The sequence below is a fragment of the Lactuca virosa genome, chromosome 7 (genome assembly GCF_052849685.1).
Source record: "Lactuca virosa cultivar CGN04683 chromosome 7, Lactuca_virosa_CGN04683_v6, whole genome shotgun sequence".
In the NCBI taxonomy this organism is placed as follows: Eukaryota; Viridiplantae; Streptophyta; class Magnoliopsida; order Asterales; family Asteraceae; genus Lactuca; species Lactuca virosa.
This window is the reverse complement of record NC_136432.1, coordinates 60,129,395-60,145,947: the sequence shown is the minus strand read 5'-3', so window position 1 is coordinate 60,145,947 and position 16,553 is coordinate 60,129,395. Positions and strand designations below refer to the sequence as shown.

At 39.9% G+C, this 16,553-nt stretch overlaps 1 protein-coding gene and 1 non-coding gene across 2 annotated transcripts; one reads left to right on the top strand and one right to left on the bottom strand.

Moving 5' to 3' along the window:
- Positions 1-7,803: 7,803 nt before the first annotated feature.
- LOC145126694 (uncharacterized) lies at positions 7,804-9,098 on the bottom strand. The gene is made up of 2 exons (XM_079062004.1): positions 8,684-9,098; positions 7,804-8,531 (listed from the first exon to the last, which is right to left on the bottom strand). The coding sequence occupies exons 1-2, from the start codon at positions 9,096-9,098 to the stop codon at positions 7,804-7,806; spliced, it is 1,143 nt and encodes a 380-aa protein (XP_078918130.1).
- A 3,256-nt stretch (positions 9,099-12,354) lies between these two features.
- Positions 12,355-12,461, top strand: LOC145127958 (small nucleolar RNA R71). The gene has a single exon (XR_013716562.1). It is a non-coding gene; the product is annotated as a small nucleolar RNA R71 (small nucleolar RNA).
- Positions 12,462-16,553: the final 4,092 nt, after the last annotated feature.

The window sequence follows — 16,553 nt, the reverse complement described above, 5'->3', positions numbered from 1 at the left end:
AGCCCACTCCATCCAAATCTTCAACTTTTTAAGCCCAAATCTCCTTTGATGGATCCGTAAAGCCCAATAATGCATCGAGAAGCCCACTAAGCCCAACTCCAGTCAAACCGCAACCGCAATGAGCTCCAAAACCCTGTAAAATATCTTATGCAAAATAGAAAGTACCCGACACGATCCATGATAAAGAAAATAAAGAATATACAATACAATATTAATAAAAAGAGATAAAAATACTATAATAAACTAATAAAAATAAGGAAATAAAATAAGCTATTAAATCACCCCAAGCTTAAACCTAACTTGTCCTCAAGTTAGAACAAGACTAAAATGAGCTCGGGATGAGCTAAACTACAAAGGAAAAAGAAAGATACCATAGAACTTGGTTAACATCAGTCAACATGGTCAGAATCAGTCTTTCGTGGACCATACGCATCTTCAAAATGTTCCCCGCTTTAGAGCCATAAACCACATTCTCGAACCACTTGATGGGCGAATAGATCACGGCTGGATGTAGTCGCGGTGTGCAAGACAAAGGAAACAGAGGATGCGCCCAGTGGGGGCACTTTAAATCACCAATGCAGATCATAATGCATGAAGGAAAGGCGCCTCTTCACACACGATGATTCCTATATTTGTTAGGCTATAGTGTATAATACGAAATAGGGTTTTGCAGCACGGCCTCCGGGCAAACATCCGGTTTCAGAGGCTTCTGCCTTGTACTGTCCTTTACAATCTACCGTCTCATCATCATTGCCTTTTCTCACCGAAAATCAAAAATAAAATAAAATAATAAAAGTTCTACTTAACATAAATCTAAACCTAACAACTTAAATCTTCAATCTTGAACGTCTGTTATTTGGTTTTCAGCCTCTTTGTAGCTCGATCTTTTTTTTTATTTTTTTTATGGAGAGAAGTCTTGAACTTGGATTCTTGTTCTTCTTTTTGTGTTGCTCTTTTTCTTCATGTTTATTCTTTGTTTTTGTTGCTTTTCTTTAATCTTCTTCATTGTTTCTTTTTGTCTTCACTTTTCCAATTTCTTCATTTTTTGTGTTTTCTTCTTGGAAGGTCTAAGGAATTTCACCATGTAACATAGGACTCCAATAATGAAAATGGAGTAATAGATAGAGGCTAACATGAACACCTAATGATCATTCACAATGTGTCAAGATCTACTAAAAAGGGTGGGGAATGACTCAAAAATGGGTGTTACCAAAAAAAAAAAAAAAAAAAACTTGGTCCCAAAAGATGTGAATTAGGGGACCCGCCTCAAAGTTCATCAAGCACTTCAATGCAAGGTGTGATAAACAAAATCTATCCAACTATCTATTCTAGACCTCTAGAAAATGATGACCTATCCTAAAAAGGTGGTGAAAATCTAACTAAGCAAGGCTCGGACGAGACTCGGGAGTACAAAGGGGTACTTCCCCCAAAACCAAGATACGAGTCTTCAATGTCTTCAAAATACCTTACCGGGCTAATCTTTGCTCGCACACATCGGTTTGACCAACCACATCCCTCCGCACCTAGACCCAATCAAGCTACCTGCATCTGACCCCCACACAAGCGGTCTCAAAGTGGTCTGTGAGGCTCAAAACGTGTCCCATTTATCCAATACAAGGAATTCCATATCAAGAGTCGGGACCAATCTATGATTCAATACTTATGACTCGACGCTATGGTACCTGTAGGGATGAGAAGACAAAAGAGAACAAAAATGCATGACCTTAAACTAGAATGCATCTAAAAAGTATGAAAATTAGAAAAGAAATAAACAAAATATGCAATTTTTTTAAAATTTTTATGCAATTTTTATGAATGACCTAAATGACTTACTCTGAATGCAAATATATACAACCTAAATGCAATAAAAAATAAAAGATAAAGAATACCTTACCCAAGCTTAAAATTAAGTATTGTCCTTACTTCTTAGGATGAGAGTAAGGAAGGATCGTACCGGGATCAAGGTGGAGGAGGCCCGCGAGGACGGTAACCGCCTTCAGGCTGAAAATGATGCCAAAGATCCTCCATGTAGTTGTTGGCGCGAGCTTGCTGCTCCTCGATGTGCCGAATGGCTGCTGTATTCCGGTTGCCCTGGAGGCGCAAGGCAGCAAGTTGATTGTATATATCAAGAGGAAACTCGAGTCCTGGCTCGTTGTGTTGTTGGTAAGACTGGTACTCATGTTGTGGCTCGAAGTGTGCTCCCGAAGGTTGATCATAAAAGGGTGGTGGCAGTTGTCGGATTGGGAGGTCATAATGGTCTTCGACCTCAAATGGGCTATCAGCATTGCCAGTGTCTACCTGCATGTCATCATCATCATCATGTAACTCTTCAGGCAAGAACCAAGTTTCGGGATCGCTGGTGGTAAAGGCGGATATGCTGGTATTAGGTAAGATGTAAACTGATTCATTGACATGATTGAGCCAAGAGTAATGGTTATTGCTGGTAGGTAGTAATAATTCCATCCGGGTGAGAGCTAAGCAGTCAAGGAGGTAGAGAGGTGGGTCAAAAAGTGGATCGGGTCCAGGTAGGTTTTTATGTAGGTTCGGGTCGGTTTCGGGTGATCGGGTGGGGCACGGTTCGGGTATGGGCATTAGAGGGCTGGTGTGGTGGTCGCGCAATGGGGATGGAAGTTTGGTCTTGGTTATGCAAGGGTTTATGTGACATCCCCATTTTTACGGCCAGAAAAGACCGATTTCGTTTATGCTTTTTAACAAAAATCAGAGTAACTTCTTAAGAAAAGTATTGCGGAATTTGTTCCCAAAACAAAACATTGATATAAATTTATCAAAGCATTTCTTAAAGAAATGTGTTTTCATTACATTACGAAAACTCGGGATGTCAATCATCGATACAGACCATAAGCATAAACCAAACAGAAATAAACATCTTAGGCCACAAAACACAATCTGGCCTCAAATCCATAATCTCTCGTCAAGTCATCCAACTATGCTTTTGCCACTACCTGTAATACAAGAAACTGAGTGGGTCAGGCCGGGGAGCCTGGTGAGCATATAGGGTTTTCAACCCACAATAAATAAGTTTATTATTTCAATAATCATTAAACCCGATTACCTGTTCCCGTTATCCTCACCTTACGTCCCTAAGCATCTCTCATAAGGGACCTATCCTAAGGAATTTCATTGGGATGGACACTACTGCTAAGGGGATTCCTCAGCCATATGTGTCCGTAAGGCAACCATGGGGGGGGGGGGATGGAGTACACCGGTGAACACTTCGTTCACAATCACCTACAGGTTGTGAGCCTGCTAGCGTTCCACTAGACTTCCTAGAAGAGTCTGTGGTCGTCATCCATACTCCGCTAGATGACTGGAACAACGTCAACATTGAGGCCTCTCATCATTTTATTTCACCACACACCAACTATTTTATCTACCCATGTTCTACCCAACATATTTGTAGATATAAAATGCATACATGGTCCAGATCTGTAAAACAAAGCTTACATCTTTTATCCAGCATAACCTTCAAAGCATAAAATACATTTACTGTCTAGAAAAAATTCAGATCTGAAGGAAAGAAGTTCAGATCTTTCATCCAACATAGATCTCAAAGTATACGGTTTAGATCTGAAGAAAAGTTTAGATCTGAGATGAGGAAGTGTAGATCTAAAGGAAAAAGCTTCAGATCTAAAAGAAAGAAGTATAGATCTTTCATTCAGCAAACATCTCAGGTAAACATATAGCATATATATACACATAGCACATAATTTATATAAAATACTTCATATCTATGTGTAAGATGAAAGTGACTATACACTCACCTGATACGGAGTGATTCGGACAGCACTTCGCTTCTTTAAAATAATCTTCTTTGATGAAACCAAGAAGTTTGCTTGAAAACCGGGCTCTGCACGGGCAAAGTTTCAAACCGAAAAACTCTTTTTTCTCGGAGCCTTCTAGCGCTCCGGGGCTTTCTTCAAGTGCTAGGGAAGTTTCCTAGGCTTTTGGGGATTTAGGGAGGCTAGAGAGAGAAAGTAGTGAGAGAGAGAGAAGATTTTGGAGTGAGGGAAGTGGCTGCCCTCGGCCTCCATTTATAGGCGAGGCCTCGGACGAACGCGGGGCGTAGCCCTCGCTGTGCGCGGGGCGTACAGCTCGGCCGTACACACGTGGCGAGACTTCGGTGGGCGATGTGGCTCATTGTGGACCGAGGAAAAAGTCAATACACGGGGCATACCTCCTTCGTACGCAGGGCGTAGTGCGAACGCTGAGAGTCCGAAGGTACGCTGGGCGTACCCCTTCGCATAGCCTTCGTGATTTCCCACCCCAACTTCAAAAATTCATATCTTTCACGTACGAGCTCCGTTTTCGACGTTCTTTATATCCACGCGTAGGTGGGATTGTACTCTTCAACTTTCGTTTAGATTGCTAGGGCTAAAAAGTCCTTTATCGTAAATTCACTATTTACGTCACACAGTGTCGTGCCGGTTTTGTCGTGAAACTTCGACGGACCATAACTTCTTCGTTATAGCTCGGATTTCGACGTTGTTTATATATCCGGAATCGTTGTTTCGGCCACTACAACTTTATGTAAAGGTATCGGGTTTATCTCGCACTTTAATTTTGACGCTTATTTTTATCCTTTATTTATTATATTATTATAAACAAGTAATAAGCACACAAAAGCACATAATTCACATAATATTCAAGTAATTCATCTTTATTACTTTAAAATGGGTCACAATGGTTGACCTAGACTATTACATCATCGCTTCAATGCTTAGCCTCAAAACACGGGAGTTACAGTTTACCATGGTAGGGGTCAGGTCGCGCAAGAGGTTGCGAGGGTGAGTTTTAGGTCGCGCAGAACCTCCCGCACCCGCGCGCATACAAAATTTTGTGCTCAATATGGGGGTAATTTGGACTCGGATTTGCGCGGCTGGGGGTCGGTCGCGTAACGTTTGCACGAGTACACTTTTTGCATACTTTACCAAGATCATTGCTAAACTTCAAGATGCTTATTTTTGACAAAATTCAAGCCTAGAAACACCAAAACTTCAAGCGGAGATTATTTATTTACAATGCATTTATTTAACGTTTTTGCCAAGACATAGCCCCTCTTCCTTCAACCTTCGTAAATCGGAGTTTCCAATGTTACATTGTCGAATTCTCCCGTGTCAAACCCTTCATAAAATGGTTTCAAACGGTGCCCATTCACTTTGAATATTTGATTCGTTTCCAAACTCTTAATTTCAACCGCACCATGATCAAACACTTTTATAACAATAAAAGGTTCGTGCCATCGAGATCGCAATTTTTCCCGGGAATAGATTTAAGCGTGAATGATAAAGAAGAACTTTTTAGCCCGAAATAAAATGCTTTCGAGTGATGTGCTTGTCGTGAAACACTTTTGTCTTGTTTTTGTAGATGCTTGCATTTTCATAAGACTCGTTCCTCAACTCTTCGATTTCTTGAAGTTGCATCTTTCGGTGCTTCCCGGTTTCTTCAATATTGAAATTACACTTTTTAACCACCTAATATGCCTTGTGTTCCAATTCCACTGGTATATGACAAGACTTTCCATAAACGAGGCGGAATGGAGACATGCCAATTGGAGTTTCGTAGGCGGTCCGATACGCCCACAATGCATCTTCTAACTTCAAGCTCCAATCTTTTCGTGTAGTGTTGACTGTCTTTTCAAGAATTTGCTTGACTTCTCTATTTGACACTTCGGCTTGGCTATTTGTTTATGGATGGTAAGCGGTTGATATCCGGTGTGTGACACCATATCGCTTCATCATGGCTTCCATCATTTTGTTGAAAAAATGAGTGCCCCTATCACTCACCAAGGCTCTCGGTACACCATATCTTGCAAAAATATTTGACTTCAAGAAGTCAATTACAGTTTTAGAATCATCATGCCTTGTAGCCTTTGCTTCCACCCACTTTGAGATGTAGTTAACGGTCAAGAGTTTATACGTATAACTGAAAGAGACGGGGAATGGGCACATGAAATCGATTCCTCATACATCAAAGATCTCACAAATAAGGATAGGGCTTTGAATCATTTCGTGCTTCATGGATACGGTTCCCATTCTTTGACATCTATCACAACTCTTGCAAAATAGATATGTATCTCTTGACATTGTTGGCAAATAGAGTCCACATTTTAGCACCTTTCGCATGGTTTTGTTTTGACCAAAATGTCCTCTGCATGCATACTCATTGCAAAACTTCAAGATTGATTCAACCTCGTTTTGGTGAACACACCTCCGTATTAGTTTATCCGGACAATGTTTCCAAATATAAGGGTCGTCCCACACGTAATATATGGAATCACTCTTCAACTTGGCCTTTTGGTACTTGGTAAATGCGTGTGGAATTTCTTTAGTAACCAAGTAATTGACAATATCCGCATACCATGGAATGGTGTTTGAAATGTAGAAGAGGTGTTCATCCAGAAATTCATCAAGAATGGAAGTAGAAGAAGAACCACCAATATTCAACCGAGTTAAATGATCCGCAACTAGGTTTTCGGCACCACTTTTGTCCTTTATCTCAAGATCGAACTCCTGTAAAAGAAGAATCCACCGCATTAACCGTGTCTTAGCATCTTTCTTGATCATTAGATACTTCAAGGTCGCAAGGTCGGAGTATACAATCACTTTTGTCCCAAGAAGGTATTGCCGGAATTTCTCCAAGGCGAAGAAAATGGATAGAAGTTCCTTCTCGGTGGTAGAATAATTGGCTTGAGCATTATCCAAGGTTTTGGAGGCATAGTAGATAACATGTGATGCTTTGCCATCCTTTTGACCTAAAACCGCTCCAATGGCAAAATTGCTTGCATCGCACATGATTTCAAAAGGAAGCTCCCAATTTGGAGGTTGGATAATGGGGGCGGATGTGAGTAGGTCTTTAAGTTTGTCAAAGGCTTCTTGACATGCTACATCGAAGTAAAAGTCAACATCTTTTTGGAGAAGGAGGCACATCGGTCTCGTGATCTTCGAGAAATCTTTAATAAATCTCCTATAGAATCTCGCATGGCCCAAGAAAGATCTCACTTCTCTAACACATGTTGGGTAAGGAAGGGTTTGTATGACATCGATTTTGGATTTATCAAATTCAACTCCCTTTTTGGAGACGATGTGTCCCAAGATGATGTCTTGATTGGCTATGAAATGGCACTTCTCAAAGTTTAACACCAACTTCTTCTCAATGCATCTTTTCAAAATCTTCTTAAGGTTATCCAAGCATTCATCAAACGAATTACCATACACAGTGAAGTCATCCATTAACACTTCAATTATATTCTCAACATACTCGGAGAAGATGCTCACCATGCATCGTTGGAATGTGGCGGGGGCATTGCATAATCCAAATGGCATCCGCTTGTAGGAAAACATGCCGAAAGGGCATGTAAAAGTCGTATTGTCTTGATCTTCGGGGGAAAAAGTATTTGATGAAAACCCGAGTATCCATCGAGGCAACAATAATGCGATTTTCCCGCCAATCTTTCGAGCATTTGGTCGATGAAAGGAAGAGGAAAATGGTCTTTTCGTGTGCTTGAATTCAACTTTCGATAATCAATACACGCCCTCCATCCATTTTGAACTTGAGTGGGTACCATGACTCCTTTGTTATTCTCAATAACCGTGATTCTCGTTACCACTTGAACCAGACTAACCCATTTGGAGTCGGAAATGGGGTAAATCATGTCCGCATCAAGGAGCTTAATTATCTCTTTCTTGAAAACTTCCATCATAGGAGGATTTAATCGTCTTTGAGCTTCCCTCCTAGGCTTACAATCATCCTACATGAGGATCTTGTGAGTGCATACATTAGGACTTATCCCTTGATGTCCGCTATTGTCCACCCCAGGGCCTCTTTATGATCTTTCAAAACTTCAACCAATTGATCTTCTTCAAAGTTTTTCAATTGAGAGGAGATGATCACCGGGAGAGTTTCGTCTTTACCTAGATAAGAATAATTCAAATGGCTAGGTAAGACTATCAATTCAAGTATGGGTGGGTGTATTATGTAAGGGGTCATTTTGTTTGGAGAATGAGATAAGGTAACTTGAGAGACATCCTTCTTTGTTGAATTGTTAACTTCTAGAGTATTCACAATCTCTTCAACTTCGGAGTCTAATGTATACATATCCAATGTTTTCTTCAAACTTTCACAATCAAGACTCATGTTTAGTACCATCTTCAAAATATCCCCATTGGATAACTCGAATAGTTCTTGGGTGATTGGATCAATCACATCAACCCGATACAATTGAGAAATGTTGCTAGGGTACCTCACTTCTTCAAAGATGTTAAAGTGAATGTTTTCTACATCAAGCTCCATGGTGATCTTCCCATTATGGACATCAATAATCGTGTGAGCGGTATTCATGAAGGGTCTTCCAAGAAGGATCATATATGACTTGGAAGGAGTCTTCTCTTCAAGGTCAATGACATAGAAGTCTGCGGGAAATACTAGTTGATTGATTTGCACTGGTACATCCTCCAACACGCCTCTAGGAAATACACTTGATTTGTCCGCTAATTGAATGATTACTCCGGTTTCTTCCAAAGGTCCAACATTGAGAAATTAAAAAACCGAGTATGGCATCACATTGATCGAGGCTCCAAGATCTAGCATGGCACTTTCAACCTGCAGATCACCAATAGTGAAAGGTATAACAAACATTCCCGGGTCCTTGCATTTGGGTAGTAACTTCTTTTGGATAATCGCAGACACGTTTGCATTAACTTGAATCTTTTCATTTGCCTTGAATTTCCTCTTATGGTGCACAAATCCTTGAGAAATTTTGCATAACTTGGAATTTGCTTAATAGCATCCAATAGTGGAATGTTGATTTGGACCTTGCGGAAGGTCTCAAGAAATTCTTTCTCTTCCTCCTTTTTCTTTGAGGGAGCCAACCGGGAGGGAAAAGGTGGTGGCATGAACAATGGCTTGATGGTCTTGTTGGAAGATTCAGGTTGATTAATGTTTGGCACAACCGGTTCCGTTGGAGGAACTACAACTTTTGAAGGTTCAACAATAATAACTTCATCTTCATCTTCTCTTGAAACTCTTTTAGGGTTGTTTTCTCCAAGTGTTTTCCCACTTCTCAAGGATATTGCACTCATATTGGGATTCTTCTCAGTTTGAGATGGAAGTTTACCCCTTTGTTCCATCTTGTTGAGAGCGGTGGCCAAATATCCAATTTGTGCTTGAATGTTGGAGAAAGTGTTCTTGGTATCTTGTTGAAATTGGGTTTGGCTTTGAGCAAGAGAAGTGACGAGTTCTTAAAGACTCGTTTAATGGTTACCACTTGATTGGCCTTGTTGTGGAGGTTGTTGGTAATTTAGAGTGGGATGAGATGTTTATGGATATGGAGGTTTTTGTGATGGGTATTGAGAAAATTGGGGACTCATCATAACATGTGTTGGGTTTTGCTTTGGTGGGTATGGGTTGGTTGGGTTATTCCTCCAAGTTGGGTTGTAAGTGTTTTGAAACCCCATGGGTCTTGGTTGACCTTGATATCCTCCCATTGCATTAATATCCTCTGGTTCACTACCAAGTGTGGGACACTTATCCGTATAATGTCCCGTCATTGCACAAATACCACACACCATCAATTGTTGACCACTTCCCACCACCATTTGACTTAACATATTAGTCAAATCCAAGAGCTTTGATTCCAAGTGTTGGGTGTTACTAACTTCACCAACCACTTGTGGAGAATTTCTCTTCATTTCATTTCGAGTCCCAAAGTTCCTTTGATTTTGAGAAATGGTTCCAAAAAGTGATCTTATGTCTTGAGGTGTCTTGTTGAAGATGTCACCACCACTTGAAGCATCAATCATCCTTCGATCTTTTTCATTCACACCCTCATAAAATTGTTGAAAAAGTAGTTGTTCGGGTATGTTGTGTTGAGGACAACTTGTACACAAGTTGTTGAATCGCTCCCAAAAATCATGAAAAATTTCATTCTCCCCTTGAAGAATCCCTAAAATGTCACTTATTTGACTTGATATTCGGGAGGTGGGATAGAACTTGCTATTGAAGGCTTTGAGTAACTCTTCCCATGTGTGAATAGATCCCGGTGGTAAGTTGAATAACCACTCTCTAGCTTTATCTTCCAAGGTGAACGGGAAGGCGGTTAACTTGAAATCATCTAATGTAACATGTTCGGGAAACATGCTAACACATATCATATGAAAGGACTCCAAATGCCTTTGAGGATCTTCTCTATCAAAACCATGGAACTTGGTGAGTTGATGTATGAAACTTGACTTCAATTCAATCCATTGGCGGTTTGCGGGATAAACAATACCATGAGGTGTGTAAGTAACATCCGTCTCCATCATTTGTCGAAGTGTCAACTCTTGAGGGGGATTGGGTGAATTGGGGTTATTGGGATATTGTTGCATTTAATTAGGAGGTTGTTGGTAAGGTGGGTAGGGGTATTGTTGGTGATTATACATTTGGGGTGGATAAGGTTGGTAGTTAGGATATTGGTTGTAGGGTGGTTGTTGTGGATACATTGGGTATTGGTACACTGGAAGTTGTTGGTAATTGGGTTGATTTTGGTGATGTCCTTGTTGTTGTTGAACTTGAAAAACATTATTTTGAGGTTGGTTGTTTTGGTGGAAGTTTTGGTTTTGAGGTTGTGGTTGTTGATAATTGGGTTGATTTGGTTGATGAGGGGGTTGATTCCAAGGTGGCATATCTATGAGAGGTTCTTGGTGTTGTTGTCTTGGTTGTTGGGGTGGGGTATTGACATCTTGATTGTTTGGGTTTGGGTTGGGATTGTGAGGTGGAGTGTGATTCATGGATATGTAGTTTTCAAACAGAATGTCTTCAAAGGAATGACCAACAATTGGAGAACTCGGTTCGGTGTCGGTATCACTTGAAGTATGAACTTGATCTTCTATGTTGATTAGTGGAGAAGAGGAAGAAGCTTGAACGAGTTGTTGTTGCTTTGCTTGTTTGGCTAACTTTTTCAACCTTTTTGCTTCTTTTTCAATCTCCGGATTGTAGAGTAATTCACCGGTTCTTGTAGACCTAGGCATAAACAATCAAATAACAATAACCAATTTCCCCGGCAACGACGCCAAAACTTGGTGGGATGTCAAGTCCACCAAGAAAATTACATCATTTGTTTGCAAATAAAACGTAATATAATGGTAAAAAGGGGTATCGATCCTCGGGGAAATGGTTGTATTCAATCACCAATGCAATCCAATAGAACTAGTGTAAATAAACTAACTAACTACAATTAAACTAGGGGGGTGTTGTGATTGGCGAGTGTCTATTAGATCTTGGAGGAACTTCGCGTATTCTGGAACTTTTGCAAGTGAATCAATAAAAGGAGTATTAATAGAAATACCCTTTATTTGTTGAATAAACTCCAGATGTTCCCTTTCCAGTGGACTAAGACGTGCTCGAGACGGAAATGGTAAAGGCGTGTGATAAAATGGAACAGCTACGAAATTCTTCTGTTCAGACCGAGCCCACGACGTGAGCTTATCGGGCTCACGACGTGAACTTGGTATTCCAGCAAATTCTTCGTCTTCAAGTTTTGTCTTCTGAGGCTTCGGTTCATCTGGCTTTGGCTCCACTTCTAAAGCTTCCATGAATTCAGAAATCGCTTCTTCTTCAGTATCAATGGCCATGACGTGAGATTGTGTCGTCAATTCAGGAACTGGTGGAGACAGTCTTTTATTTACCAAAGTAGTGAGTTGACCAAGTTGAACTTCAAGGTTGTTGATGGAAGCTTGTTGATTTTTTAATAATGATTGTTGGTCAATCATCATAGCATCAGTAGCATCATGCCTTTTTTCTGAAGCTTCCATAGATTTCATCAACATGGTCTCTAATTCTGATTTCTTCTCAACTAGTGGTTGCTCTCTTTGGTAGAACCCTCTGCCAGTTTGTCTATATTTTTCTTCCTTTTGCTTCTTGTATTCATCGTAACGCAGCCACTCTTTCTTCGGTTTCCTCCAGTCTTCATCATACTTGTCCCCACTTGAGTAGCAAACTTGAGCTTTCTTGTTTCCATATTCATCCAAGTTGCAATCTTTTGTCAAATGTGGGCCACTACATCTCTCGCAACCAACTTGAATTGCATGAATTGATTGGTCCATTTGGGTCAATCTCCTATCCATAGTGTTAAGCATTGCCATCACAGCAGCCATCTCTTCGGTTTGTGCACCCCCAACTCCTTTCATGCCTTCATTCCTTGGATTGTGGTATTCACGAGAATGTTTTGCAAATTCTTCAACTAATTCCTTGACTTCGCCTGGATTTTTCTTTGTAAGTGGTCCTTGAGAATCAAGGAGTTGTCTTGTCATCACATTGACCCCGTCATAGAATATGGACACTTCTTGTTGAATGTTAAGGTCATGTTGAGGACAATTCCTTAACAACCCTTTGTAACGCTCCCAAGCTTCGTAAAGTGACTCCCCCGGGTTTTGCTCAAAATTGGCTATTGCCTTCTTGAGTTTAGCAATCTTGGATGGTGGACAGAATTGGTCTAGAAACTGCTCACGCATTTGAGCCCAAGTAGTTATTGTACCAGGTGGAAGTGCTTTTAACCAATCCTTTGCAGCTCCTTTAAAGGTAACGGGAAGCATCCTTAGCAAGACGGTATCTCTGTTAACATTCGGGACATTGAAGTAATCAGCAATGTCGTTCACTTCATCTAAGTGCTTGAATGCATCCTCATGATCTTTCCCATAGAATGGGGTATCCTTTAGTGCAGAAAGGATATGTCCTTTCAGCTCGAATGTGGCAGTGGCAGGAATAGCAGGTTGTACTAAGCCTGGACCGACGTCTTCTCGAAATCTTTTTCTGTAAGCTCCCATAGACATTTCTTCAATATTCGCCATCTCGTTCCTTGGCTCGTTCTCGGGTTCACTTGTATGTAATTCAAATTCAGGCTCGGTATCGTATTCGGACTCGGCTTGGACGGGTATTTGATCTAAGTGTTTAAGCTTGCTCTTGTTCTTTGAAGATGAACTTGACTCCCCCATTTTCTTCCCTGACTTCTTTGAGAACACTGATTTGAATTTTTGTAAAGGTGTCTTCTTCGGTGTTTGATCTTCTTTCACGCTCTTATCCTTCTTTTTGTGAATTGCAGACTCGGGATCTTCAAGTGGTGGTACCAAAGGTGTGTTATAACCTCTGGTCATGAACTCCTGGAATAAAACAAAAAGATAAAACGTAAAACTGAACTAAAAAAACGAACTGAAATAAACAAAACTAAGGACTTCAGTTCTCACGTCGTGAATCTTGAAGGTTCACGCCGTGAGTCCTGTAATGCAGAAAAAATTAAAACAGAAAAGTAACTTCTTGTAGGTTTTAACCTACAAAAAGGATCGATTAATTTAAAGCAAACAAACTAATAATTAACTAAGTCGTTCCCCGACAACGGCGCCAAAAACTTGATGTGCACAAAAGTACCCACTAATTTTAATATTTATAACCTAACAAACTTAGATCAACTATGCACCTATAGGCAGTGTACCTAGTCAGATTATAGTATAGCTTGGGTAAGTCGGGTATCGATCACAAGGAACGGTGTTACTAATTAATCTACTTGCTATCAAATTAACCTAATTATTAACAAGTTTAAAAAGGGTTTTATCTGATTTTACAAGATCAGACGAACTTAGCTCAAATTCAATCAATAAGTAAAAACACTATTGTTTAGTTCGAATCCACTTCGTCCTTATGGCTAGCTAATAATTATGGATTATCAAGTTGGTTTTAATTATATTAGTAATTTAAGTCTAATTTTACCAATATTTAATTAATTCATGTAAAACTATGTATGGTCACACACGATTAAACACATAACCAATTATGAATATGAATATGCTATGTAAGATTTATTATGTAAACGCAATTATAGTCATAATCTACGTTCTCTAGCACAGCTAAGTTTATTTGCTTTAATTACTAACTAAGATTGGTCAATCCTAGCTCTAACAATTTAATGTTCACTAAATCATTAGGTAAACAAGTTCATGCAGTTAATGGTCACTAAGCTACACATAACATGGAATCAAGCAACTAAGGAAACAACCATAAGCATGCTAGGTAATTATAAATCAAACACAAGCAATTTACCAACTAAATAAATCCATACAAAATTAAGCTATTCATAAGTTTGAAGCTTCATCTAGCTAAACAAGAGTAGCTAGATTCAGCTGCTCATAATAGCCACTAACACACTAACACAAATCAAAGTATAAGGAAACATGTTCATAAGTATCAAATAAGTGAACTAAATTATGGACCTTCACTCTTTTGGTGTTGAAAACCTTTTTCCAGGACCTTTCTTCTGCTAAAAATCGCCTTCTGGAAACCCTTCAATCAGCCAAAAGTCTTTCAAATCGTAATGGGCAAGGGAATTTATAGTATTCTGATTTCCCGAGTTCACGTCGTGAACCATAAGGATTCACGTCGTGAATATGAGATAACCGTGTTCGGAAAGGACTCTTCCACCCGCATGCATATCTTCTAGAATTCTCGACTCACGTCGTGAATCATGAATTGTTCACGTCGTGAGTACGTCTTTTGGGTGATTTTCCGTTCTTCTTTCCTTCAATCCTCCAAAGTTCCATATTCTGTCAATTTCAGTCCCTATCTTCGAAGATGCTTCTGTTTGGCTGCAAAATAACAATTTAAACTCATAAGTACCATTATTTTATGCAAATAACCAAAATATTAATAGAAATGTAAATAAATATTGCCTAAAAACATGTATAAATATGGCAATATCAGTATCCAAGCTCCAAAAATCGCCTCTCCATGTCTCTAATGGTGGAAAATCGAAGTGTGCTGAAAGATCCAACCCCCCAAGGTAAATGGTAAACAAAATGACCAAAATGCCCAAAAGTGTGCAGTTGCGCGGGTAACCGCACAAGCGTTGCGCGACTGAGATTCCACCCTCGCAAGTGTTGCTGGAATGCTATTCGTCCATTCTTCTCCACTACCCAAGATTCCCTTGGTCCCCTCCATGAATCACATGATTTGAAATTGGCAAATCACCTCAAGCTTTAAATATGCATAGTCCATGCCCAAAATAAGAATCCATGACCCATCTTCAAAATCCCACTTCATCCAAATCTTCAACTTTTTAAGCCAAAATCTCCTTTGATGGATCCGTAAAGCCCAATAATGCATCGAGAAGCCCACTAAGCCCAACTCCAGTCAAACCGCAAACCCTGCAATGAGTACCCGACACGATCCATGATAAAGAAAAGACAAAATTGCAAAAATGGTCCCTATGGTATGCATTTTTGGGGGTTTTAGTCCAAACCACGACTTTTTTGGATTGGTGGTCCTTTTGAGATAGTTTCGTTGCGTTTTTGGTCCCTCTGTAAACTGAAATGACTGTAATGCCCTTGGGGTATTTATTTTCTATTTTTCTTTCATTTTTAAAAAATCTTATATTCATTTATTTATTTAAAAAAATTAAAAAAATAAGTGGGCTCTCTCTCTCTCTCTCTCCTTCCTAACCGACAAGCCAGAGGCTGCCACAACCTCCTCAGACCGCCTCCGCATTCCTACCGTCGGGTAGCACCACCCCATCACATTCTTTCGGTTGTTGATGTTGTTCCCGATATATATTCTCCCTCTCTTGTTATTACACCGACAGAGGAAAGAAGAAGGAAAATAGGTAAGCAAGTCGATTGTGGCAACACCTTCAACATCGAACACACAATATAGTGAGAACAAGACAAGAAGACCCCATACTTCATGTATATACATTTATCGGAAACCTACATCTGGATCTAAATTCATTGTCGAAAGCCCACCATCGAAGCCTCCATGTCCGATAGGTAATTCAATTTGGATTTAAAGTCCCCCGACGTCTCTATTGACCCAGTTCGTTTAGCACGTCACCCATCTAGAAACAATTTCGGGTGGGTGATACGATTTGGGTATGAGCACCTCAAAATTCAAACTCAACATGTTTTTCCAACGAGGGATCTGAGCACGTTGTGTAGCAGTAGATCGTTTTTCCAACGAGGGGGATGCTTGTAAAGATAGTCCTGAAAGCTTTAAAGATCAAGTGGTGTAGAAGAGGTTTCTAAGGAAGAAGATGAAGAGGAATCTGGTTCTAAAAAAATTCAAGGGCAAATATCCGACAAAATTCTTGTAATTTTACTAACCCTCTTAATCTGGAGTCGGGGAGATGCCGGAGGAAAGACGGTAAAAATCGTTGCTATCAAAGATCTGGTGTGGATTTTTCTTGTTTGTACTTAAGCATTAAAGATCTGGATTTTTTTTAGCAGATGTGTGTGCTCATGTGTTAGGTTTGTTCTAGTGTATACCATGTGTTCGCTGAAATGCTTGACCATGGAATCGAAGCTAATGTAGTCACATACACAAAGTCGACTCTTGCAGTAAGCTTTTGGGTTTTTAGGAGGGATGGTTGAAGAATATGAAGAGGGTGATTGTTTAGTGTGTCTACGAGAGAGAGAGAGAGAGAGAGAGAGAGATGTGGGTCTAATTTAATTAATTATTTTCTTTTTCATTTAAATTAAATAGAAAAAACATAAAAAAAATATATATCAGATGGGCAT